General features: G+C 45.7%; 1 protein-coding gene across 1 annotated transcript in view; it reads right to left on the reverse strand.

Annotated features, from left to right (window-relative positions):
• Positions 1 to 25,538, reverse strand: part of PTPRN2 (protein tyrosine phosphatase receptor type N2) — a 628,914-nt gene that overhangs the window by 514,184 nt on the left and 89,192 nt on the right. Inside the window, exons 6-8 of the mRNA XM_044920028.1 lie at positions 14,594 to 14,737; positions 13,997 to 14,106; positions 10,043 to 10,412 (exon numbers count right to left, since the gene is read on the reverse strand). Coding sequence (XP_044775963.1) covers positions 10,043 to 10,412; positions 13,997 to 14,106; positions 14,594 to 14,737 — 624 coding nt within the window. The remainder of the gene's footprint in view (positions 1 to 10,042; positions 10,413 to 13,996; positions 14,107 to 14,593; positions 14,738 to 25,538) is intronic.

The following is a 25,538-nucleotide window of genomic DNA, read 5'->3' on the forward strand; positions in this document are numbered from 1 at the left end:
CATCATCAACACCAGCACCATCGTGACCATCACCACCACCACCACCACCACCATCACCACATCATCACCATCATTATCACCATCATCACCATCACCACCACCACATCACCCTCATCACCATCACCACCACCACCACATCATCATCACCATCATCAACACCAGCACCATCGTGACCATCACCATCACCACCACCACCACCACCACATCATCATCATCACCATCATCACCACCAGCACCATCATCATTGTCATCACCCAGTCTCTCTAGTACATGTAATACTGAGACAAAGAACAAAAAAAAAAAAATGAAATTAGGTTTGGCATTAATTTTGTCACTTCAGTTGGTGGTGGGGTTGACAGATTGCTTTCAAAAGGATGTTTCATTGAAATTCCCATTAACATGAATCTTCATACTCAAAATGTTAACTGACCAACTTATGACAAGGAGAGGTGGCCTGGACATGTGCCAGATGGCAAATGTCAGACTAGAATATAAAACTTTCCAGAGACGGCCAAGAATAGTAACTGAATTTCTTCTACATTCACCAAATAGGCTAAACCAGCAGAGCATTTGGATCGCAGTCATAGAAACACCCTCTGAATGGCAAGAGTTTTCGAACTCCCTCTTAGCAGCCAAGTTCTATCTGGTGGAAGACCAGGTGTGCATGGTCAATACTTACCTGTAGCTAAGAACTCCACTTACACTCACATCCAAACCAATCACTGTCCACAGTGCCCTGGGGACTCAAGACCCCAGCTCCACTCTGTGGGGGCCACAGATAGCCTCACATCTCACAGGAAAGAGGCCTCTGACCCTTCAGCTCTTTCCCGAGACCCACCCTATGCCTTTGGAAGGCAAAAATTACCAGAATCAGTGGTCTCCACTAACCCAGAATTTTCAAGGTGGAAATGTGGCATGAAGATGACATTATACGTGAGGGTGGCAGGCAGCAAGGAGAGTGTGCTTGTTCTGTGTTGTTCCAGGAGGCCTTCCTGGTGGAAAGTGATAGTAATAATGGTTGCAGTAGGTTATCTTTAGGTGCCCTACCCACTCTCCATCTAAAAGAGGCAAATTTCAACTCATTACTACTCTATGTAAAGAACTTTCTAGAAAACACATCAGGCTTCTTATGGAATGGACCTCCCAGGGAAGCAATGAGGTCACAGGTACTTAAGGGAAGGCTGAAAGCTCATCTGCCAGAGATGCTGTTAAAGATACTTGTCATGTGGGGGCAGACTGCATGACTCCCCAGGTTCCTTTCAAATCTGAACAGTGACTCTTTGCTGGTCTCCAAGGCAAGGAAAGTGGTCTCCAAGGCAAGGAGGAAGGCATGGGACTGGGGCAATGCAGAGTTAGGCTCCCTGATCACATACAGCTGCTTTCCCTGCACAGCTGAGCAACACATTCAGGTGCATCTACTTCAGGGATGCTGGGCAGGTGGGGTGAGATCAGAAGGCAAAACAAGAGGAGTCATTTTCCTGCTGTGTAAGCCACAGACTGATACCCAGAGACTCCCCTGTCCTGCTCCTGCTTCTCCTTCACCCTGGGAAAGAGCAGACTACTTGCTGAGCCCACAGCATGGTGATGAGCTACAATAAAGGCTTTAAGCATTTTATACCAATGTGGGACTAAATTTCACTGAAAGGAGAGGTATTTTGATAACACAAGTGTCTTCTTTCTCATGTTCTAGAAGGTGCTCATATACCCCAGGGAAGGGCATGAAGCCAGGATGAAGAATTTATTGACAGTTCCTCATGGGGCAGGCTCTGAGAGGCAGCCTCTTTACTCCAGTGACTAAGTGCTCAATTTGGCCCTGTTTTTTTTTTTTTTTTTTTTTAACCAAAAGTGTTTAGTGCAACACTGGCCTTCACTCAAATGTGAATGGACTTTTTTCAAAAATGAAAAAGGCAGCAATGCTTCCTTTCAAGTGAAAATGACCCCAAAATGTGGGCATATGTTCTCCAGGACAATAGAAGCAGTTGAATCTGGTTTTTCAATATTATAATCTATCATGGTCACCATGAAAAGTCCTGGCTCAGTGCCCTCATGAGATTGGGGGAAGCAGGGTATGCTCTTTGCTCCATATGAGTTTTTGGGCTGGGACTCCCACCATCAGCATAAATGGGAAAGTAAACAACATAGCTGGCAAACGCAGGACTTCATAACCATGGGAAGTTCGAACAGGAAGAGGCCCAAAACACACTTATCACAACACTCTTATCGTGAACGAGGGAAGAGAATAAGAAAGGCTATATAACTGGCTGGTGCTCAGTAGGTGTTCTGCAAATGAGTGAATTCATGGGTAAACTTGCTAAGATTCACATAGTTAGAAAACTGCACAGCCAGTAGTTAAAGAAAGTGCTTTAGACTTCCACCCTAGTAAACATTCCATCAGTACAACAGAATCCATTTTAGTACAGATGGTGGGGGAGGGGTGTGTGGAGAATACTCATTACCTTGGCCATTCAACCTATAATAGAGTAAGATACTTGAATAGGAAAAACAACAAGGTGTGTTGGGGAAGAAACTGGCATATGAAATACCTAGGCCAAAAGTTAGCAGAGCAATAATATGAATTAAATTCTCCTACTTCCTACTCCAGGCTCCACAAGGTGTGGAGTCAAGATGATAAAAAATTCCAACAGATTGGTTAGACGTCTTGTTTCCTGTTTGGTTTGGTTTTGAATGTTATCAGTGAGCAAGAATTAGATTGGGAGCTTCTACCGGTGGCATACTGCATATTATTTGTCATTAGCTCTAGTTAACTATCTAGAAAATTGTGTATGATGCATCATCCCCTCAGGTGGTTTCCATAATTATTTACTTGTCATCATTGAGACTTGAGTTTAAAGAAGGACTTTAGCCAAAACATTTACAAGATCTACATGAAGAAAACTACAAAACTCTGACAAAAGAAATCAAAGAACTCAATAAATGGAGAGATATTCCATGTTCATGGATAGGAAAACTCAAAATTGTTAAGATATCAGTTCTTCCCAACTTGATCTATAATTGAATGCAATCTCAATCAAAATCCCAGCAAGTTATTTTGTGGATATTGACAAACTGATCCTAAAGTTTATATGGAGAAGCAAAAGACCCAGAATAGCCAATCCAATATTGAAAGAGAAGAAAAAGGTTGGAGGACTGACACTATTCGATTTCAAGAGTTACTATAAAGCTAGAGAAATCAAAACAGTATGGTACTGGTAAATGAACAGACATAGAGATCTGGAGAGCCCAAAAACAGATCCACATAAGAATAGTCAACTGATCTTTGACAAAGTAGCAAAGGCAATAAAATGGAGCAAAGACAGTCTTCTCAGCAAATGTTGCTGGAACAACTGGACATCCACATGCAAAAAAGTAAATCTAGACACAGACCTTCATGCTTCACAAAAATTAACTCAAAATGTATCAAAGCCTAACTGTACAACACAAAAATATAAAACTCCTAGATCCAGCAACCACACTCCTTAGCATTTACCCCAGGGAGCTGAAAACTTATGTCCATACAAACACCTGAACATGGATGTTTATATTATAGCAGCTTTCTTCATAACTGCCAAAATTTGGAGGCAACCAAGATGTCCTTCAGTAGGTTAATGGATAAATTAAACTCTTGTACATCCAGATGATGGAATATTATGCTAAAAAGAAATGAGCTGTCAAGCCATGAAAATACACGGAAGCACCTTAAATGCATATTACTAAGTGAAAGAAGCCAATCTGAAAAGACTGCACACTGTGTGATTCCAGCTCTAAGACATTCTGGACAAGGCAAAACTATGGAGACAGAAAAGATCAGTGGTTGAGGATTGGGAGGGGGAGGGATGAACAGGGGGAGCACAAAGGACTTTTCGAGCAGTGAAACTACTTTGTATGATCCTATCATGATAAATACATGTCAGTGTACATTTGTCCAAACCCACAGAATGTAAAATACCAAGAATGAACCCTAACTAAACCCTAAACTATAGTGATAATGATCTGTCAGTTCAGGCTCTTCAGTTGTAACAAATTTAACACTCTGGTGGGGGATACTGTTTATGGGGGAGTCTCTGCGTGTGTGAGGGCAAAAGGTATATGGGAAATCTCTATACATTCCACTTAATTTTTCTGTGAACCTAAAACTGTTGTAAAAATAGTCTATTAAAAAAAGGAAAAAGAGTGACTTTAGGCTTCGTCAAAACTCAGTGACCACTGAGCCTGGGGAAAACTACAATCAAGGTTCCATGTTCTGAAAAGATTCATGCATGAGGATGTTAATCATGGTATTATGTGAAGAGCCAAGATCATTAAACAATATATATTTTAATAGATATGCAGTTGACCTTTGAACAATGCAGCTTAGGACTGTGCAGGTCCACTTATACATGGATTTTTATAGTACAGAGTACTGTAAATGTATTTTCTCTTCCTTATGGTTTTCTTAAATAATGTTTCTTTTTTCTAGCTTACTTTATTGCAAAAATATGTAAAAAAAATAGTATGTAATATACAGAACATATAAAATATGTGTTAATCAACGGTTTATGTTATCAGTAAAACAGTAAGCTCTTAGTAGTTAAGGTTTTGAGGAGTCAAAAGTTATGTGCAGATTTTCAACCACTCAGAGGGCTGGCACCCCTAATCCCCACATTATTCAAGGGTCAGCTGCATAAATATAGAACTAATTTAAATGTATTATGGTACATACATATATAGACTATTATGCTCCCATAAAAAATGTAATGGAAATGCATTTAATGATGCAGCAAAATGCTAACAATATATGCAATGAGACAAGCATGCTCCAAGCTCATTAACTGGACAATGGAGCAGTGATATGAAGGACACTGCATCTTCCAGCAAGGAAGCAGGTCCAGAGATACTGACACACAGGGACATCCAAACTAACCAAAGTTCAAAGGGCAAGCTCCAATAGCTTTCAACACCGGGATCCCATTTGTAAAAATACAGACGTATCGGTGCATGTAGGGATCGTTGGTTTTGGGTGGGAAATCTGAAGGACACATAGACAGTGTGGCAGTTTACCTCTGAGTGTGGAGCAGTCATAAAAGGACTGGCTGTGGGCAAGGAAACTTCAGATTTCCCCTTGTACACGCTGTACTATTTGGATCTTTCTAAAATATGCATATTATAATTTTATGATGTAAAAGTTAATTTAGAAATTTAAATATATCATAGCAGCAACATTCACAATAGCCAAAAGGTAAAAGCAGCCCAAGTGTCCATCAACAGACGGACAAAGTATGGTGTTATCCATACAACAGAATTTCACTCAGCCTTAAAAAGGAAGGAAATTCTCACACCTGCTACAACATGGACGCACCCTGAGGACATTATACTAAGCGAGATAAAACTGTCACAAAAGAACAAATACTGTGTGATTCCACTTCTATGAGGTCTCCAGAGTCACCCACCCCAGAGGAACAGAAAGCAGAGGTTGGATGCCCAGGACTGGGGGAGGGAGATGGGGACTTAGTGTCTAATGGGGACAGAGTCTCAGTCTGGGGTAATGAAAATGTTCTGGAGACAGATGCTGGTGACAGTTTTACAACAATGTGAATATCCTTAATGCCGCTGAACTGTACACTTAAAATGGGGAAGATGATCAATTTTAGGTCATGTGTATTTTACCACAATTTCTAAAAAATTAAATGTAAAAAGTGGACATGGAACTTTTTATTATGTAAGAATAACCAGAGTTCCCAGGAGGTTTAATCTCCAGTTGGAGGAAGAACTAGGCCTGGTGAATACATTAAAGGGACAAGAAGAGCGACACCATGAGATGGCCTGCTCAGAAGAGGCCTCAAACGCGCACAGAGGTCAAGGGGACGTGCACACCAAGCGCTGACGGCGCTCACCTCTGGAGATAAGACTGAAGTGACTTTTGTCTTCTTTCACACATCTATTATTCAAGCTTTGCATAGTAACCATTGGTTATTTTATAACTGGTAAAAAGCACAACAAATAATCTTCCACAAACCGATTCCCACAGCACACTGACCATTACAGAAATTACAGAATGACATTCTCTGGAGGAGTCCCATGTGGGCAGCACCGGGCACTGCCCCTTTAACCAGAGAGGCCGGACGCAGCAAAGCTTGAATTCCACACTAAAGCACTGCGGTGTGCTGTCTGTCCTTCCCATGATCCTGGTTCACACACTGCCTTAAAGCTTTCTGAAAGAAGACAGGTGTAAATAATGAATAAATGAAGAAGAGGCTCTCTTTTCTATGATAAGTTTCCACCAAATGCTTATTTGCCACACCCATTAAGTCGACTTCTTTACCACCTCTCTGGGGGTGGGTATGGCTGGGTCTTCCTGCGGATGCACGGGAAACCTGAACTCACTGTCACATGTCGGACTCGACCGAGCCGCAGAAGGGCAGCCCCTTCGCTGAGTCCCAGGGCAGCTCCGGGGCCTGCGCACTACCACAGAGTCCCCCTTCCAGGTAGCAGTGCGCTGGGCGTCTGGGATTTCCTGCTGTCCAGGCCGCACCACCCTGAGACCTCACGGCACACCAGCCCTCCGGGCCTCCCTTTGACTTGCTTCCAAGATGAAATCGGGCTTATGCAGAGGACTGCGCATGGAGACTCTGTGCTCACGGCGCACTGAATCTACCTGCACTTTCCACTGGGGCCGCAGGTGGCTTGGCCGAATGCCACGGGCAGCTCTCCAGGCAGTGGTGTGAAATGGCCCACCTGGGTGTCTGCTATTATTGAACACCAATTAAATCCCAACAGCGCACTGAGTCGAAGAGTTATTTTCAGGAAGCCCCTGGACTGCAAATTCAGAGGAAAGTTGGTCTTTTCTCATTCTTTTTCATTAAAATGTCAGAAATCTTTACCCCCCCTACGCTGGCTGACAGCCCTGCCCCCGAGGGATCTTTGCTACTCTGCTCCCTCTGGAGGCTAGGCACGCACTTTTGCACACAATAAAGAGAGAAAGCTAAACTTTGCAGCTGACAGGTTATTTAAAGCTTTAGAGTCCAGGAGCAATTAGCCAGAGTAACAAAGTAAACTCCCTTCAAATCTAAAATTTCTACAGTTGCCTCTTAGGAGCCCCACCTCTGTCTTCAGGGCCCTGACTTTAGGGTGATCTAATTCAGTCTTCAGTGACCTGACATCGAGGTGGCCCAACTCAGTCTTCAGTGCCACCATTTAGCCTCTGAGCTGCAGCTTCCTCACCAGCAAAGTAAAACTGAAACGAATACTGTGTTTTAAGGGTGATATGAAAATCAAACAAGGCCACTTATGTGGACAAATCCACTGGTTCTTTCACTCAGCAAACACTCTGCCAGGCACGCACTGGGTGCTGGGATGCAGACAGTACAAGGAGGTGGTGTGCCATCTTCCTAAGCTGACGGTCTACGAGGGGAGAGAAGCATTTATCAAACAATCACACAAACACGCACTGCACACTGTGAGATGTGTTCTGGGGAAGGTACAGGGTGCCATGAGCCTCTCCTTTGGGGTGGGGTATGAGCTCATCTTGTTGAGAGATGGAGCATTTCAAACAGCCAAGCTGAAGTCTGCCAGCGAGGTTGAGTGGCCCTTGGCTGCTGATGCTAAAACAACACACAGCAAGACCGTGTCCTCTGCACAGAAGGGCACGTTGTCACCGCCTCTGCAGCCTTCTTGTGGAGCAGTGAACACCACAGTCAGATCTCCAGGCTAGCTCCCATAGCTCCAGGTTTATAGAAAGTACAAAAGCAAAGGCACAAGGTACATGCTATATTTGGGACGCAATCAGCAAAATCCAGAATGTGAAAACCACTACAAGACAAGTGAATTCGTTTTCTAAAAATGTTGTGAGGAAAGGAAGAAGGGGAGAACACTTTTGCAAGTTTAAACAGATAGACCCGCTACTTCAATGGCTCTTCTCTGGATCCTGCTTCAAATAAAAAAAAAAATTTTTGTAAAGAAAATTTGTGACCACTAAGAAATGTGAACACTGATTAGATAATGATATTAAGACATTACTATTAACTTTCATACGTGGTGAAACTATTGTGGTTAGGGTTATACAAGTGTTCTCATCTTTTCCAGAGATATGGTATTGAGATACAGACAGATGGAACCCTCTGAGGTCGGGGAGGTGGCAGGTGCACAGAAGTAGTAGGAAAGACCGGGAATTGCCTTTTGCTGAAGCCCCATGATGCGATGCACAAGGTTCATCTTACAGTACTCTATTTATTTTGTGATTGACATTTTACATGTTTCTTTTTAAAGCATAAAATGCAGCTGGGAAGACAGTATATATAAAGAGATACCAACATTGCAAGTTAGCACAGAAAAAAAAGAAAAAAGCCAACCAAATTATGCAGTTAATAAGGGTCATTGGACAGTGAAGAGCATTTTCAGAGAGGATGTTCCCAAAGATCTGCACCTCGGGGGACATCAAGAAGAATGGGAAGGTCCCAAGTAATGGGGAGGCAGGAAGTTCCTTCTAAGCAGTAACAGACACCTGAAGTGTGCCACATTCTGTGAACATACCTGGCTCTCTAATGGGTTTAAGTCCCTTTGGTAGGGGCTTCCTATTTCCGGTAACTAGGACAGAAGTAGTTGATAAATGGGACTTAAGTTGTGGGAGAGGAGAAAGCAGACAGAGAAGGGGTGGTTGCAGAGAGAAGTAGACAGCCCCCACGGCATAACCGGGAGCACAAAAGCACAGAGGGTGGTCAGCACCACGGAGAGGGCCTGGAGTCGGACCGGAGGCCACCACTTGGCCACTGGCTGGGTGGGGGGTGACCTTCCGCGGTGTTTAGAGCAGAGGTGTCAGGTGAGGCTTAGCGACAATAGGAAAGCCAAATCAGCAGATGAAGGCCTCTGGTGGAGGCTGGTAATTACGGGAGTGTGGAAGGCAACAGGGCCAGGAAACGGGATTTCTCAGAGCAGTGCATGGTTTAAAGCAGCCCCCAAAGGAGGGAGAGGGGCTACTGGAGGCTGCAGCCTCCGTGGAGGAGTTCCAGTCGTACAATGGTGTATTTATGGGCAAACAATCCGTAGGCAAGTGCACAGCCTGCCTTCTCATACAGCTTTCTTTCCCAAGGCAAGAACGAGAAGAAAGCATTAGTAATGGCCACACATGCCTCCCTCTAATTATAACTTTGCTCTCCTTCCATTTAGAAGGTGCCATAATGGCTTTGTGGATCGAGAGAGAGAGAACAAGAGACCTACTTAGCTGAAAAGCAGCAATACGTAGAAAAGAAGACTGTCAGAGCAAATCCAATTAAGGCGTCACTTACAGAAAATAGACTGCTGATGTTAATGTGATTCTTGGTCCGTTTTTTTAGAAACCCTGCTATCTGCTCAATTTTATTATTTGTATGTCTTCAAAGAAGAAGTCATATTTTATCAGAGTCTCACTTGCTATTTTATGGCCTTAGAAGACAAACACTAGAGTCCTCTGCACCTTACAGAGTCGGAACCAGTCAACACCCCTTCTACTTGGGGCGGCCACAGCAGGGGTGTGACCCGCGGGAGAGCCCCAGAGGATCAGGTGGAAAGCCAGACACTTCGAAGGCCGCATGTGGCCTCACTGCATTGTGAGTGGCATTAGCTTCACAGTGGGTTCTTTTGGGGACAGGCAAATAACCATAACTACGTGAGGTGGCCCCAAGTTTGACCATAAGGAGTGCTGAGGGGCGACATACACCAAATCCAAAAGCCTGCATGTTCCATTTTCCAAAACGTTCTGTGGCCAACATGGTTTGGGGGCCAGATCTGGTCACGTTCCCTAACCTGTTTGAGCACCTTCATCCGTGAAGCAATGGACGGACACTGCAGGGCAGGGCCCACACAGCCTCGCTTCCGCCACCCCCGGAAGGGCCCTTTTCTGCCGGGCCTGACTACGACCGCCTTCCCTCCTACAGCAGCGGGGGGACGGGAGGGTGCTGAAGGCCCTTCCTCACACCACACGGGCTATGGCTGTGACCCAGGGGGCAGCACAGAGTGCAAAGGGCTGGCCCTGGGCAGGTGCCAGAAAGACAGAAACAACAAAAACACGGGGGACTGGAGGAGGCTGACTCACCATCACTGAAGGCCGGGGGGTCCTCGGGGTCTCCTGGTGATGAAGGCCATTTCCGGAGGGCCGCTGGGGCTGAGAGGACCCTTGCTGTTCTCCAGGGCGTACGCAGCGGGTTTTGAGGCCCTGGGTCGCCCTCCCCGTGGGGCGCTGGGGGCTTCCGAGCTGCAGAGGTGCCCAGCGAAGTTACCAGGCTCTGCCTGTTGGCACCGCCGTCCACCTTGGGGCTCAGCTCGTCAGGCCGCAGCCGGCTGCGTGTCCGCAAAGGGCGGCCCCCGGGGTGATCGGCCCGGGGCCCGGGAGCGTAGGTCAAAGCGGACGTCTGTGCCATGAAGGTCAGCACGCCGTCAGCGCGGGGGTCCTGACCCTGTAGGGGCTGAGGATCAAACACAGCAGGTGAGCCTCCACGTCAGCTGCTCAAAAGGGCACTCGGGGCACTAACAGCCCTGACATCCTGAAACGCACGCCCGAATTTTCACGCCACTGACAGACCAAACTCTATGGCCCACATTCGGTTTGCATTGGTTTCCTAATAGCAGCTTTATGGAGGTGTAATTCCCATACCACAAAATACACCCGACTCGGTGTTTTCAGTGTACCCAGAACAGTGTGAACATCACCGCCATCTTTAATCCCAGCACGTCCGATCACCCCAAGAGAAACCTCATACTCATCCCCACACCCCCAGCCCTAGGCACCTGCCCGTCGACCTTCTGTCTCTATGGAGACAGGTTCTATCCATGGAATCATACGCCACATGGCCTTCCGTGCCTGGCTTCTTGCACCCTGTGCTCGAGGTGCATCCCGGCCGCGGCACCCAGCAGCGCTGCGTTCTTTCCTACCGCCGAAACGTCTCATTTTAAAGAGATCGCACATTTTGTTTATCAGTCTGTGGACATCGGGGCCATTATACGGCTATGAGCATCCATCTACAAGTTTCTTGGGGACGTGTTTCCAGTCCTCTTGGGTTTACGCCTGGAAGTGCAACTGCCAGGTGTATGGTAACTGTGCATGTGACTTGTCGGGAGCTGCCAGGATGTGCTCCGACAGGGATGCGCCTTGTGTGCTCTCACCACCAGCTGTGAGGCTGCAGTCTCTCTCCCTCCTCCCTCTGTTTCCTTACAGCCAGCTAGTCGGTGGGAAGCGGCAGCTCACTGAGGCTTTGACTTGCATTTCCCTGCTGGTCAATGATGCCGAGCATCTTTCATGGGCTTCTCGTCTTCTGTGGAGAAATGTCTCTCCAACCCCCATCACCTGCACTGGTGTTTACTGTTGCTGCAAAAACAGCTCTCCATCGGAGACTGGCTCTCTCCCTCAATACAGGCACCTACTGCTCCGTCTTACGGTTGTTTCACTCCAGCTCCTTTCTTCACCGACTACTGAAATCACTTTCCTCTCCTATTCCTTCAACAGAAATATTCCACAACAGCAAAGCTACCCTTCTACGTAACACCACGTCCACGACCCGGCTAGCATGGCCTCTCACTGCGCCTCCACCGGTGTGTCCTCACTCACTCACTCAGTTGGCCCAGGAGGGTGCATTCTCATCAGACTGTTTTGCCACCAGACAAATCAAGACCCAGTTGCCCTCCACTCTGGAACAGCTATAAAAATGCTAGGAAGTTCAATGTTCTACATCTGACTGTGGGACCATCAAAATTTCCTAGACAAACACAGAAATTTCCAACGTGGAGATTCTCAGAAAAGTTATAGCTGTTCTGGACGCTTATTCAGAGCTCCCTTCATGATGTGGAATGGGTCCATGAGCCATAAAGTTTTTCAATCTTGCCCATTCATATTTTCTAAATGCACCTTGCCTGGTGAGTCAAAGGGGAGTAGACCTTGGGATCTAGTCAAGATGTGCAGCCAACACTGAATTTAAGACAAGCGGTCCAGGGCGCCTGGGTGGCTCAGTTGGTTAAGCAACTGCCTTCAGCTCAGGTCATGATCCCAGGGTCCTGGGATCGAGCCCCACGTCGGGCTCCCTGCTCTGCGGGAAGCCTGCTTCTCCCTCTCCCACTCCCCCTGCTTGTGTTCCCTCTCTCGCTGTGTCTCTCTCTGTCAAATAAATAAATAAAATCTTTAAAAAAAAAAAAAAAAAAAAAGACAAGCGGTCCAGACTCCCAAGTTTGGCTATTTCCAAAAATATGTGTGTTCAGCTTCCAGGATGGGTTTTGGTGTAGCAAGTTAGAAATCAGAAAACTAGGGTTGATACGGGTTCTAGTTATTGTTCTCACATATGAACTCGGGCAAATCCTTTGGCCTTTTGAGACTGAATTTTCTGTCAAAGAAGGAGACTGGACATTATCTCTAAGACTGTCTTTATTTCTAAAATGATGTCATTTTAGCTGTCATCCAAATTGTTTAATGTTGTCCAAGTACTGGCTGAAATCAACTGCTTTTCCTTTAGAAAAAAGTAAGATTCATTAGAGAAAGGGAGAGAAAAATAAAATGCTACCACACAGATAGGCCCCTCCAGCAGTTTCCCACAAATTGGGTGTAAGTGTCAATCTTAAGCTCAGCCTGAACTTCTGTCCGAAAGGCTGTGTCTGAACACCTGGTCAGGTCACAGTGCTGGGGGCTGCGGATCGCATCCAAATGCCTCATTAATGTGCCCACAAGCGTCTCTCCTCTCTCTGCTATGAATGCAGCCTATCCTAGAGCTTCTACTCAAAGGGCCTTTAATTATAGCTGAACTGGAACGCTCCGGGTAATGGACAAACCAGGCTGAACACAGTGCACAACAAATCACCACTGAACATAATCTGTGCAGTAGACTTCGATAAACAATCTATTTTGGGTCTGTTTTTCCTGTGAACCAAATTAAGGTGAAGAGGGAAAAATAATATTTCAGTAGGTACACTGTAGGAATAATAGAAAAACATGGGTTTTTACAAGTCATACCAGGTCCTCTGTAAATGACGGCCAGCACGATGGTGTCCTCGGGGGAGCTCCCTGGGGCCCAGCCAACAGCTCGGAGCCCTGGGAGTTGGGAAACCAGCAATACGAGTATTCTCATGATGCCTTCCTGTTTGTGGCGTCAAGTCTTGGAGGAGAGCTGGTAGATGGGGCTGGATTCTGGGGCAGGGCTGCCTGGGTTGGAATCCCACCTCTGATCTCACAAGCCCGGTGAGTTATTTAACCTCTAAGCCATCTGTAAAATGGGGATAATAAGCACAGTGCCTGGCACGGGGTGTTGGTGGTTACTGCTCCTACCATTCTTACTACTATTATTTATTCACCTTCTTAGACCTTCCTTTTCTTTAAAGCAGTAGGAAGTCCACAGATGAACTGAGCAGAGGCCACTCCCCGATTCTGAAGGTTTTAAGCCTGGATTCAACAAACCTATGATGTCAGGTTCCCAAAAATAATGCTGAATAATTTTTCGGACTGTAGTTGCTCAAATCTGGAATTAGCAACCTGAAAGTACACAAATTTGCCAATTCCCAGCACATGGTATGGCCACTCCTGGTACATTAATTCTTCGTACCACACATTGGAGAAATCTAGCTGGGACATCCTTGATATGATACACTTTGCATGAAGCACCTGAGAACTGCCGCCAAAGCTTGCTGAGCTTTACCCTGAAATCGTCTTCCTCCAGGCATATTCCTTAGCCCACGGTGTTGCCACATGAGAAGGAGTGGAACCCACTTGCCCACACCTTCCATGGTATTGAATAAAGCCAAGGGGAAGACGGCTCTTTTGGGAGACGGCCTGATCCCGTCAGCTCTGTAGCACATGCAGGACTTTGAGCTTCCCTCTTACTACCTTCAAAATTAGGAGAATACTGCCTTGTTTCTTAAGGCAGGTCTGAGGATTAGGGAGGGTAAAAAATTAGGCTACAGTGCTCAGCACAGGGCCCGGAGGAGGTGTTGGGACATGGTGGGCAGGAGCATCCTCCTCACCAGCACCGAGCATCATCACCTTTGTGGGCATGATCCCCTCTGTGCTCCCCACCATCAGCAGCAGCATCCCCATCCAGATGGCCACCTGGGCCACGATCGCCACCGTCACCTCCCCCAGCGGCATCACGAACACTAGCGGTGTGCCAAGCTCTGGACTACGTTCTGCGGGGAGAGAGGGTCTCAGACACGGACCTGAGCAAATTGCAGGCGGAAATGGGAGTTAGGTCACGGACCTGTGCAACTCTGAGTGGAAGTGTATTTTTAAAGAGGTCCAGTGACCCTGGTGTGGAAGGAAGAGGAGAATCGGAGCCGCTGCCTGGAGCCAACACACTTCCTAGAGCCAACAGCCTGTCTGCCCAACCACGAACTAGGCATGGAAGCTCCCCTTCCTGCCAGGTTCACCAGGACCAAGGGCCCGGAGCGGAAAGTCAGGCTTCCTTCCTCGCATGGAAATCCACCCACTCCAGTCCCAGATTGCACAATTATGGATTCAGACTGCCAGGAAGCCTGGAGGCCCTCGGAGCCCCACCTGCGAGCAAACACTGAGTGGATGAGACATATCTATACACTGGCCACTAATGCTTATCAGGTTTCTCTTATGCCAAGGACCCAAAACGAATTAGGAAACTCACACTGGGCCATGTTTGACCACAGAACATCTTCTCCCGTTTGTCCCACAGCCTGAAGGCAGCACTGACAAGCACATTGATCAGGATGTGCTTGCGGCTGGTGACGAAGTACACAGCAGTGGGGTTGTCCACAGGCTTCCTAATGAGGTGGCCCCACGATGCCACTGGATGTGGCAAGATTTGAGATCCCCATAAGGGGGTCTCAGGAACCCTCCACCTCCAATTCATTAACGTAGAGAAGTGATTACTTTGCTGTGCCTTTCTGTGCTCGGGCCACAGAGGATGATTCTGGTGCATTGTTAACTCTCTCCCTCTGTCTCTGTCTCTCTGTTTCTTTCTCTATCCCTCTCTACCCCGTCTCTCCCTCTTTCTCTCCTTTCCTTTTCCTCAGTCCCTCTCCCCGCTCTCTCTCCCTCCCTCCTTTCTTCCCTCCTTCTGCCTCCCTCTCTCTGGCTCTCCCTTCTTCCCTCTCTCCCTCTTTACCTTCCCTCCCCTCTCTCCCTCCCAACACAGAGAGAGGCTATCCTGCCAAGGGGCTCAGGCTCTAAGCAGCCAGCCTGCCCCATGTGCAGGGAATAAACTGGAGGTGTCGTTCTTACCGACAGCATTGTTGCCAGGACAAAAGAAATGTTTGCCTTTAGGGGAGCTTCACACTGGTCTTTCTCTGCAGCTGAGACACAGAGCTTTCGGTTAGAAAAACCAGTCCCCAAACACCTTTTACAGAGCTCACAAAATCTATGTGGTTAAAGAGATGTTAAGTTCTAAACTTGGGATCAACGAATTTTGCAGAAAGTTAACAGTAATCCGAGCTATGGATTTTAAATTACGGATTTCCGCAATGATACTGCGTTACGCTCACTTGGAATGGTTCTAGAGACAGCTGGTGACGTAAAGCCAGCATCCTGCTCCTCCACCCTACCCCACCCACATTACCTCTTCCTCCTGTCATTCCTGCTTCATCTGCTGTCCTGGTTTGCATCTTGTCCTTTCCAGCAGCGGCACCTATAGCCCCAGACTCAGCAAGTAACAGGTTGAAAGGAACGGACTGGAGCAGAGAGTTGCAATCCATTTTTCTACCCACCTGGGATAAGCATGAAGCATGGAGTTAGAGGCCACTGACTACAATAACCACTTGGAGTTAGAGCCCATTGACTACGATAACCATCACAAAATGGGTCCTGTTTTCCGAGTGCTGGTCCCAGGCTGTTCTTTGGTTTTCTATGTTTTAATTCTTTTTGACGCTCTCAACAATCCCATGGTGTAGACATAACTATAGCATTTTACAGATAGGAAGCCGACATCCCGGCAGGTGAGGACCAGGGCTGGGACGCAGCCTCACGCACCTGGCTTCAGGCTGCAGAAAGAAGCAGGCTCACCCTGCAGTCTGTCTGGAGGAAAGTGACAGAGTTTGGAGGAGGAAACTTGGTGACCTTGTTTTTGGCTTAAAAAATAAATGTGAAAACGCTGGACAAGAATTCAGAGTTCTGACTTCAGCTCTACCACCAGTTAAGTGTTGGAAAGTGGACACTGCACCTTCTCAGTGTCAGTGTCCCTCTCTGTAAACCACTGAAGGTCTCAGGGGACTTTTCACCCTCACAAAGCATGATTCTACAGAAAGGACAATCCGGCCTGATGTAACAAGGCTGTGGCTTTCTTTCTGCCTGTCCAGTCAGCTCTGAAGAGTCCAGATGGGAGAAGTGGACAACTCTCGAAGGATGCCCGAGTAGCTTCTTACACATGGTTACATGAGAAGTTAGATCAAAAATAAAGACAAAAAAGAGAATGTCTTCTGCCCACACAGATTCAACACAACACATGATGTGATGAGCCCTGGGTGGCATACTGAACTGATGAATCACTGAACATTATATTAAAAACCAATGATGAGGGCGCCTGGGTGGCTCAGTCGGTTGAGCGACTGCCTTCGGCTCAGGTCATGGTCCTGGAGTCCCGGGATCGAGTCCCGCATCGGGCTCCCTGCTCGGCAGGGAGTCTGCTTCTCCCTCTGACCCTCCTCCCTCTCATGCTCTCTGTCTCTCATTCTCTCTGTGTCAAATAAATAAATAAAATCTTTAAAAAAAAAAAAAACCAATGATGTACGACACCTTGGCTAATTGAATTTAAAGAAAAAGAAAAAGAAAAACAAGAAATAAGGACTTCTCACAAAACCTCTTTGTGGCCTCCCGTGTATGTTTATACAACCTTCTCTCCTCCCAGCCAGTCAGCTGTGGGAGGGCAGGGCCGGCTGCCTTGCTCTGTAACTGCAGGATCTGGCCTGGGGCCCAGCAGGATGAAGGCAGAAACACGAGCCAGGAAGGGGACAGGGCATGCGTCTGGGAGAGATTGTCCGTGTGTGATCAGACCGCGTGAGGTCACACATTGATCCCCAGCCCTCATGATGGTCACACCTCAGACGCTCCACCTGCTGGGTAAGCAGATGAACACATAAATGACAGGTAGGCTGGTTTGCCCACGGAGCTCAGTTCTGAGCTGACTAGACCCTCAGGCTTTCTGTAAGTGGGGTGGCCTGCTTCTGCAGTAGGACTTTATGGAGCAGGGAATGGGGGATGGTACTCAGAGTAACTATGATTAATCCCTTCCTACATACCAGGCACAAAGGCTGAGAACAGCTCTACCATGAGATCCCAGCTTCCCACCGCAGGTCAGTAGAAATAACAGCATGACAAGGCAACTTTTAGGTCAAATGAACATCACGGATGTGGCTCAGACACAATGTTGTGGCCATGGTCCTCACAGCTCCACCTCTGCACACGTTCTTCCCAGTAGCACCGCTAAGTAGAGGGTGGGGGGAGCCCTGAGGCCCCAGATTGGATTTCCTAAGATGGCACCTCTTCAGAAACGGAGGACGCCTGGCTGGTCTCCAGTCTGGGGCTATGAGGAGATGGCTGCCATGAACAGCCTCGTGAAGTCTTCTTGTGAGCACACCTGTCCTTTCTCTGATGTGTCAAAAGACAGACGAATGGTCAACTGTAAAGAAACTGCCAACACAGTGGCTGGAACACTTTATGTTTCCACTAATTACTGTACATTCTCACCAAGAGTTGGTATCATAGCTTCTTTTTTTTTTTATTTTAGTCAATCTAGTGGACAGGAAGTAGTAGTCCTTTATGGTGTTATGCTGTATTTCCCCAGTGTATAATGATGTTGGGCACCTTTAATCCCCTTATTGGCCATTTCTATGTCTTTTTTTTATAAAGTATCTGTTCAAAACTCTCACATATTTTGTGTTGGTTTGCTCAGCTGTTTTTCTTTTTCATCTTTATTAAGGTATAATTAACACACAATAAACAGCACACATTTGTTTTGACACAACTCTACAGCTATGAAAACCATCACCAGAGTTAAAGCAGTGAACACAACTCTCACCCAAAAAGTGTGCTTGTCCCCTCTTTAACATTTCCTTCCCACTGCTTCCCACTCACACACCCTCAGGCAACCACTGATTTCCTTTCTGTCACTCATACACTACTTTGTATTTTCTCATACTTCGTGTAAATAAAACTATAACACTATGCACTTTCTTTCTGTCGGTCAGCATAATGATTTGGAAAGTCATCCGAGCTATGGCACGCATCAGTAATTCATTCATCTCTATTGCTGAGGAGTATTCACTTGTTTCTTCATTCACTTGTTGATAGGCTTTTGAGTTTTTCCTGTTGTTGGGAATTACTATTACAGCGGCCATGAATATTCATGTACAGTCTTCAAATGGACAAAGCCCTGATGGATCTTGGACAGGAGTGTGATGGCTGGATCATGGAGTGGGCGTATTCCCACCAGCAGTGGGTGAGAGTTCCATTTCTCCACCCCCTTGCCAACACGTGGTGTGGGCAGTCTTTTAAATTTCAGTCATTCTAGTAGGTGCAAGATGACAGCTCCTTGTAGTTTCATTTTATTTCCCTGATGAACAATGTTGAACATTTCACCTGAGTTTATTTGCCACCATTTATCTTCTTCGGTGAAGTGTCTTTTTAAATCTTTTGCTCAATTCTTTACTTGCCTCCTCTTTTTCATTTTAATGAGTTTTGAGAGCTCTTTATACATCGTAGAGAAAAGTACTTTTTCAGGTGTATTATTTGCAAATTTTTTTCCCAGCCTGTGACTTGTCTTCTCATTCTCTCATCGGGACCTTTCAAAGAAGAGAATTTTTAATTTTTATGAAGTCCAATTTATGACTTCTTCTCTTCTGGGCTGCACTTCTGGTGTCACATTTATACATCAGTTTGGGGGACCTCAACACTATTAAGCCTTCTGACACATGATCATATTGCCATTTAGACCTTCTCTAGTTATTCTCATCAATGTTTTTTTAATTCTCAGTGTACAAAGCCTTACACATATTCTGTTACCTTTCTAATTGTTTCATAATCTCAATGATACTATAAATGACTTCTTCTAATTGTTTGTGGTTAGTATATAGAAATACAATTGATTTTTGCACATGTACTTGGCATTCTATGGCATTGCCAAGCTCACTTATCAGTTTTAGCAGCTTTTTTGTAGATTCCACCAAATTTTCTGCAAAGGTGGTCATGTAATCTGGATGCCTTTTATTTCTTTTTCTTGCTTTATTGCATTGACTAAACCCTCCAGTACAGAAGAGGCAAGAGCAGTCTTCCTTGTCTAATTCCAGATTTTAAGTAGAAAGCATTCAGTTCTTCTTCATTCAGTGTGAGGCTAGTTGTAGATTTCTATCATGAATTGATGATGACTTTTGTCAAATGCTTTTTCTGCATCTTTTACAACTATTATGTATAGTTTTCCCTTTTCTTGTCAATGTGATGTTATACTCAATAATTTTCAAATGTAGAGAATTTCCCTGTATCATCATGTATTCTCCTTTTTTATATAATGCTGGATTTGATTTGCTAAAATTTTTCTAGAATTTTTGCTTCTATATTTCTGAGGGATAATGATCTGAAGTTTTCTTTTCCTTTATCTTTCTTTGTATGATTTTAATCCTTTGATATTTATTGGCTTATTTTATGGCCCAGGCCATGATCTATATTGGGAAATATTCTGTGTATACTTGAAAATAATGTGTATTCAGCAGTCTTTAGATACTATTGTTCTATTAATATCAATTAGGTTTGAGTTGCTTGATGGTATTGTTCAAATCTTTATATCCTTAATGATATTTTATCTATTTGTATATGAAGTTCTTGAGAGAGACTGTGGATTTGTATAATTCTCTTTTTGGTATTCTCTTATTTTTGCTTTATGTACTTGAAGTGCTGACATTAGGTTCATAAAAAAGATTTTTATGTCACTTAATGAATTGATCATTTAGTCATTCTTAAATGCTCTATCTCTGATAATGCTATTTGTCTTGAAGTATACTTTGATTAATATTAACATAGTCACAGCAGCTTTCCGATACTTAGAGTTTCCATTTTATATATTTTCACAGCAGCTTTCTGATATTTAGAGTATCCATTTTATATATTTTCCATACTTTTACTTTCAACTTACATGTGTCTTTCTAATTTCACGTGCTTTGGCTTTAGAAGAATATAGTTATTTGTTCTCTGTTTTTATTAAAATTGAATATCTCTGCTTTTCATTTGGAGGGCTTAGTCCATTTGATAATTGATACAATTTGATAATTTGATAATTGATACAATTATCAATATGGGTAGACTTAAGTCTACTTTCTTGATATTTGTTTTATATTCAGCCCACGAGGTTTTCATTCCTCTCTTACTTCTTCCTTTCTTTCCTTTATATGGATAAATAAAGCATTTTCAGCATTTCATCTCTGAATTGACTTTTAGTTATACCTGTTTTTGCTTATTTCTTAGGATGGTCTCTATGTAAGTTATATATATTTAATTTATTATAGTATACTTTCATATAATATTACAAAACTTCACAAATCACTCTTGTGCTCCTGTTGCCATATACTTTTCTTCCATATAAGCTATAAACCCCACAATATGTTTTTTAAAAGATTTTATTTATCCATTTGAGAGAGAGCACATGAGCAGCAGGGAGGGGAAGAGGGAGAGGGACAAGCAGACTTTCCACCGAGCAGGGAGCCGGATGTGGGGCTCGACCCCAGGAACCCAGGATCATGACCTGAGCTGAAGGCACATGCTTAACCCACTGAGCCACCCAGGTGCCCCAAACCCCACAATACATTTTTTATTATTTTCTTTTAAATATCCAATAGTCTTTATCAAAATCTTATATATCTTATGTATATGTATCTTTTATATTTACTTGCAAATTTACCATTTCTGGTCATTTTCATTCTATTTTTTAGATATGGGCTTCTCTATGACATCACTTTTCTTTAAGCCAAAGCACTTATTTTAGCATTTTTGTTGTAGGGGTCTTCCAGAGACAGACTTTCCCTGTTTCACCTACAGTTTTGAACAACACAGAATTCTAAATTGACTGTTTTTTTCTTTTCTTTCAATACTTTAAAGATGTTCTATTGTCTTCTGGTCTCCTAATGAGAAGTAAGACTTCATTCTTATAATTATTCCCCAAGATATAATTTGTCTTTCTTCTCCTCAGGATTTTCTCTTTATCTTTGGTTTTCCTTAGTTTGATTATGATATGCCTAGATTTTGTTTTCTATTTATCCTCCTTGTGGTTCATTAAGCTTCTTGCATCTATGTTTTGATGTCTTTTATCAGTCTGGGGCAAATCCCAGGCATTATTTCTTCAAATATGTCTTCTACCCCATCTCTTTCTCTCTTTCCCTTCTGGGATGACAATTACACATATGTTAGAGTATTTAATATTGCCCCATGTGTCTTGGATGTTTTGTTTCATTTTTTGTACTTCTTTTATGTTCTTTATGCTTCATTTTTGATCATTCCTATTGACCTGACTTGAAATTCACAGATTCTTTCCTCTATTGTGTCTGGTCTGTTACTAAACTCCTCAAATGTCTTCTTTATTTCTGATCTTATTGCTTTCAATTCTAGCATTTCTGTTTGGTGTTCTTTTATTGTTTCTGTCTCTCTGCTGCAGTTTTCCATTTGTTCATTTATGTTTTTTCACCTTTCCCACCTAATCTTTTAATATATTTCATTATTAAGACATCCTTTTCTAATCATTACAACACCTGAGTCACATCTGGGTATTCTTTATTCTTCTATTGCCTCTTTCCTCTCTTGACCATGAGTCCCATCTTCTTGTCCCTTCATGTGTCTCCCAGTTCTTGACTGTAAGCTGGGTTTTGTCTGAAGAATAATAGAGAATGAAGGAGTAATATTTATCCCTGGGAAATGGCAAGTCCTTCTCCTGTCAGTCTGCTATTGTGGGGCTGAGTTCATGTGAGCTGTACTTGAAACGGGCGTTGGTTTTGTTGCAGAGTCAGATTCAGTAACTCCTGGCTGTAGTTATGTCGAGGGTGGGCTCAGGCCTTTTCTACCGCAGCACTGGGATCTAAGCCCTAGTGCGACTCTGGCTTTATGCTTTGCAGATGGCTACCACTCTTCTGAGCATGGGAGCTGTCTCTGATTTGCAGCCAATTCCATTTTGTGGGCCCCACCTCTCTGCTCCCCATAAGGTAGCTCTTCTTCCACCACTCTGCCTTTTCCCAAGCCTCTAGAGGGCTGCTAAGGGGTGCTCAGAAGGGTCTGGTGCTCCTAGTCTCCCCCTGCAGTGTACTGTCTTCTCATACACTCAGTACTCCATGCAGCTGCTGCTGGGGCTCCTGCCCCTCATGCCAGTCCCCATGCACGGTCCATGGCTCCTTAAAGTTGGGGCCATGCTTTTGCATCCCTCCTACAGCTGGTTCCCCTCCTGCTGTTGCAGCCTGTATGAAAGGAGTGGGGCCTCTTCTCCCCTAGAATGACCTCATTACTTTCTGGAATTCAATCCATTTGAGTTTCTTTGTATCATCAGCAATCCAAAGGGTTTTCTAAAAGCTAGGACTGGTAGCTCACCTGGCCTGTTCATGCTGTTTAGGTGGGACTGGGGTGGTCTCCTGACACTCTGCACGTTGAGGCCACCTGGTGACTTCTAGATGCTCCTCCAGTACCCGACCCGAGAAACCCTCGCTGACTCACTCGCTGTCTGGTTCACGGGCCTCCTTTATCTTGAGCATTCCTGCAGCACGGTGCTCCTCCATCCTTAACTGCATCTGTGTGTCTTCCTTACCCAGGAGGACTTGTGAGGTCCCAACAGCAGGACTCGGGTTTACCTTTCTTTTTTTAAAGATTTTATTTGTTTTTTGACAGAGAGAGAGACAGCGAGAGAGGGAACACAAGCAGGGGGAGCGGGAGAGGGAGAAGCAGGCTTCCCGCGGAGCAGGGAGCCCGATGTGGGGCTCGATCCCAGGACCCCGGGATCACGACCTGAGCCGAAGGCAGGCGCTTAACGACTGAGCCACCCAGGCGCCCCTTCCTTTGACCTTTTTTTTTCTTTTTTTTTTTTTTAGATTTTATTTATTTATTTGACAGAGAGAGACACAGCGAGAGAGGGAACACAAGCAGGGGGAGGGTGAGAGGGAGAAGGAGGCTTCCTGCAGAGCAGGGAGCCCGATGTGGGGCTCGATCCCAGGACCCCGGGATCATGACCTGAGCCGAAGGCAGACGCTTAATGACTGAGCCACCCAGGTGCCCCCTGGGTTTACCTTTCTAACCACGGCACCTAGTGCAGCCTGTTGAACATGAAAAATGCTGAGACAACGTTTCCAAAATAAATCAGTTAATTCACAGCATTTCCAGGTGATGAATTTCGGTTTTAATCTCAACAGCACAGTGTAAGTTGAGAATTTCCTGTGTTCTCCATAGTGACGACAAGGACATTTAACCAATGCTGCCGTGGTCAGGAGAAACAGGAGCTGCCTCCACCCCTGACAGACAACACACGGGGAACGATGACACTGACTGAGAAGAGCTCAAGCTTGCATCAGAGCTGCAAGGCTGTTTGACTCCCCCTGGCTTCTGTCAGGAAGTAATTTGTAGTCAAGCCTCTAAAGGTAATAAATTCACAATGTTTCTCTAGCCTATGCTAGAGGAGATTTTTGAAGGTACACAGAAAAAGATTATTTATAAAATAATTCATTGGAAATTGGTTGCACCTTGAAAGGTCGTGGGTGCATAAAGCTTAAATTTCCAACTTAGATTTTCATCACTTGAGAGGGGTGGAGATCAGAAAACACTGCTCAACGCCGTGGCTGGCTGTACTTCTGTGGCAAAAAAGTGTGCACAGTGGGTGCAGTAACATCTGATTATGGCCTTCTTTTGCTTTATCCAGGCTTTGTTCATTAGAGAGAAGACACTGGACAGAGAAAATAACAAATTCTAGGTTTTAATGCATTTTTTAATAGTGAGAAGCATCTATCCCAACACAGAAGAAAAAAGCCTAAGCCAAAAATGCCACCAAGTGCTCGTTTTCTTTTCTTCTCTAAGGGCTCATTTCCTGAATAATCCTTGTGACTGTGGTGGTAAAATGGCCATGTGGTAGCATGACCGCAGAACCCATGATTCAGCCTGGGACATCTGTGAGAGACAGTGCCCAGACAAGCTACGGAGGATGGCCCTCCCACTGGGTGGGTGTTTAAGGACCATGAAAGCCAAGCTTGGCAGGGGGTCAAATGGATGCAATGTGTGGTGAGGCCAGTGACAGCCCCTCTCTCCCACTTGGCTCTTCTGGAACGGGGTGCAGGCAGGATGGATACCACCTCTCCCTCTGCCTCCAGCGGCCCTAGGGCAGAGTCAGAGGCGATGGCCCCACATCTCAGCCATAGGCTCTCGAAGGAATCCAGGTCCATGCAAAGACAGCAGTCACGCTTTCTTCCAGAAAGGGAAGGCTGCCTTGAGAGCAATCCCAGGGTGTGTGTCCAGACGCTCAGTGGTAGAATCACAGGGTACGGGAGCAGGGCGGGAAGGGCACTGCAGCAAATCCTACTGGCCGGTGTAAGGAAGCCTCCCGCTCACACACCCCACCACCACCTCAGGCCTGACGGGATCCACAGGGGCGGATGTGGCAGAGTTATTCATCACCTGGGAGGTCGTGCCCTGGGACCACCCGAGAGCCCCCAGAAGCTGCTATCAGCCCCCTCCCACCGCACAGCCACAACCCCTCTCAACACTCCCAGCATGGGCCGCGGGAGTCTCAGAAGTCCCACTTCACAAGGCTCCACGGTTGACTGCAGGTGATTTCTGATCCTGACGTCATGCTCTCGGGTTACTGACAGCAGGGTGCTGAGAGCACAGCACTATGGCTGCGAATCCAGGTGCTTCTGTGCCCCTCCACGTCCAGGGAGCAAATTCTGTTCTAAACTTGACTCTCTCATTTTAGTGCAGGGCTAAGGGAGCGATGACCACACTGAAGGGGAAACATGGTGCCGGACTCAGAATGAACGCCGAGGCTCCCACTGCACCAAGGGCGACAGCTGATGAGGCTTTGCCAGCGCCCTGCGGGACAGAGGTGGGCCGCTGCCCTGGAGCCTGCCCGCCTTCCTTCTCTGTTTTGGCAGCCAGCTGAGAAGTCACCGGACTTAGGGGAACATGGTGAACCGCTTCACAGAGAACTTCCAGCTGGTTCCTTCATTCAGCATCTTCTGAGTCTTCCGAGTCTTGGGAAATTTTAACGACTCTCTTCCCTTCCCTCCTCCACAACCTGCTCTGGGTCCAACACGCAGGGACTCGAGGTAATGTCTCCATTACGGAAGCCCAGAAACCCACAGCGGAAGCCAAGGCTGAGCAGGAAGCCTCGTGTCCCTTTTGATAAAGACACATCAGAGGACAAAGGAGGCAGACGAAGCGATGCTTTTAGGCTTACATGTACTTGAATTACCCATCTTCAGGACTGGGGGCGATGCTGGTTTTCCAGGGTGTGGTGGAAGGAGTATACAGGTGAGACTGGGGCTGAGGGGCCGTGCGGTGCTGGAGCCCAGACGGAACCCAGTCAGAGCACAGCTGTGCCCTCGGTTCTCCTCCGGAGACCGGACTCCACAACAAGCAGCAGGGGTTTCCA

The sequence above is a fragment of the Neomonachus schauinslandi genome, chromosome 12, assembly GCF_002201575.2.
Source record: "Neomonachus schauinslandi chromosome 12, ASM220157v2, whole genome shotgun sequence".
Classification (NCBI taxonomy): domain Eukaryota; kingdom Metazoa; phylum Chordata; class Mammalia; order Carnivora; family Phocidae; genus Neomonachus; species Neomonachus schauinslandi.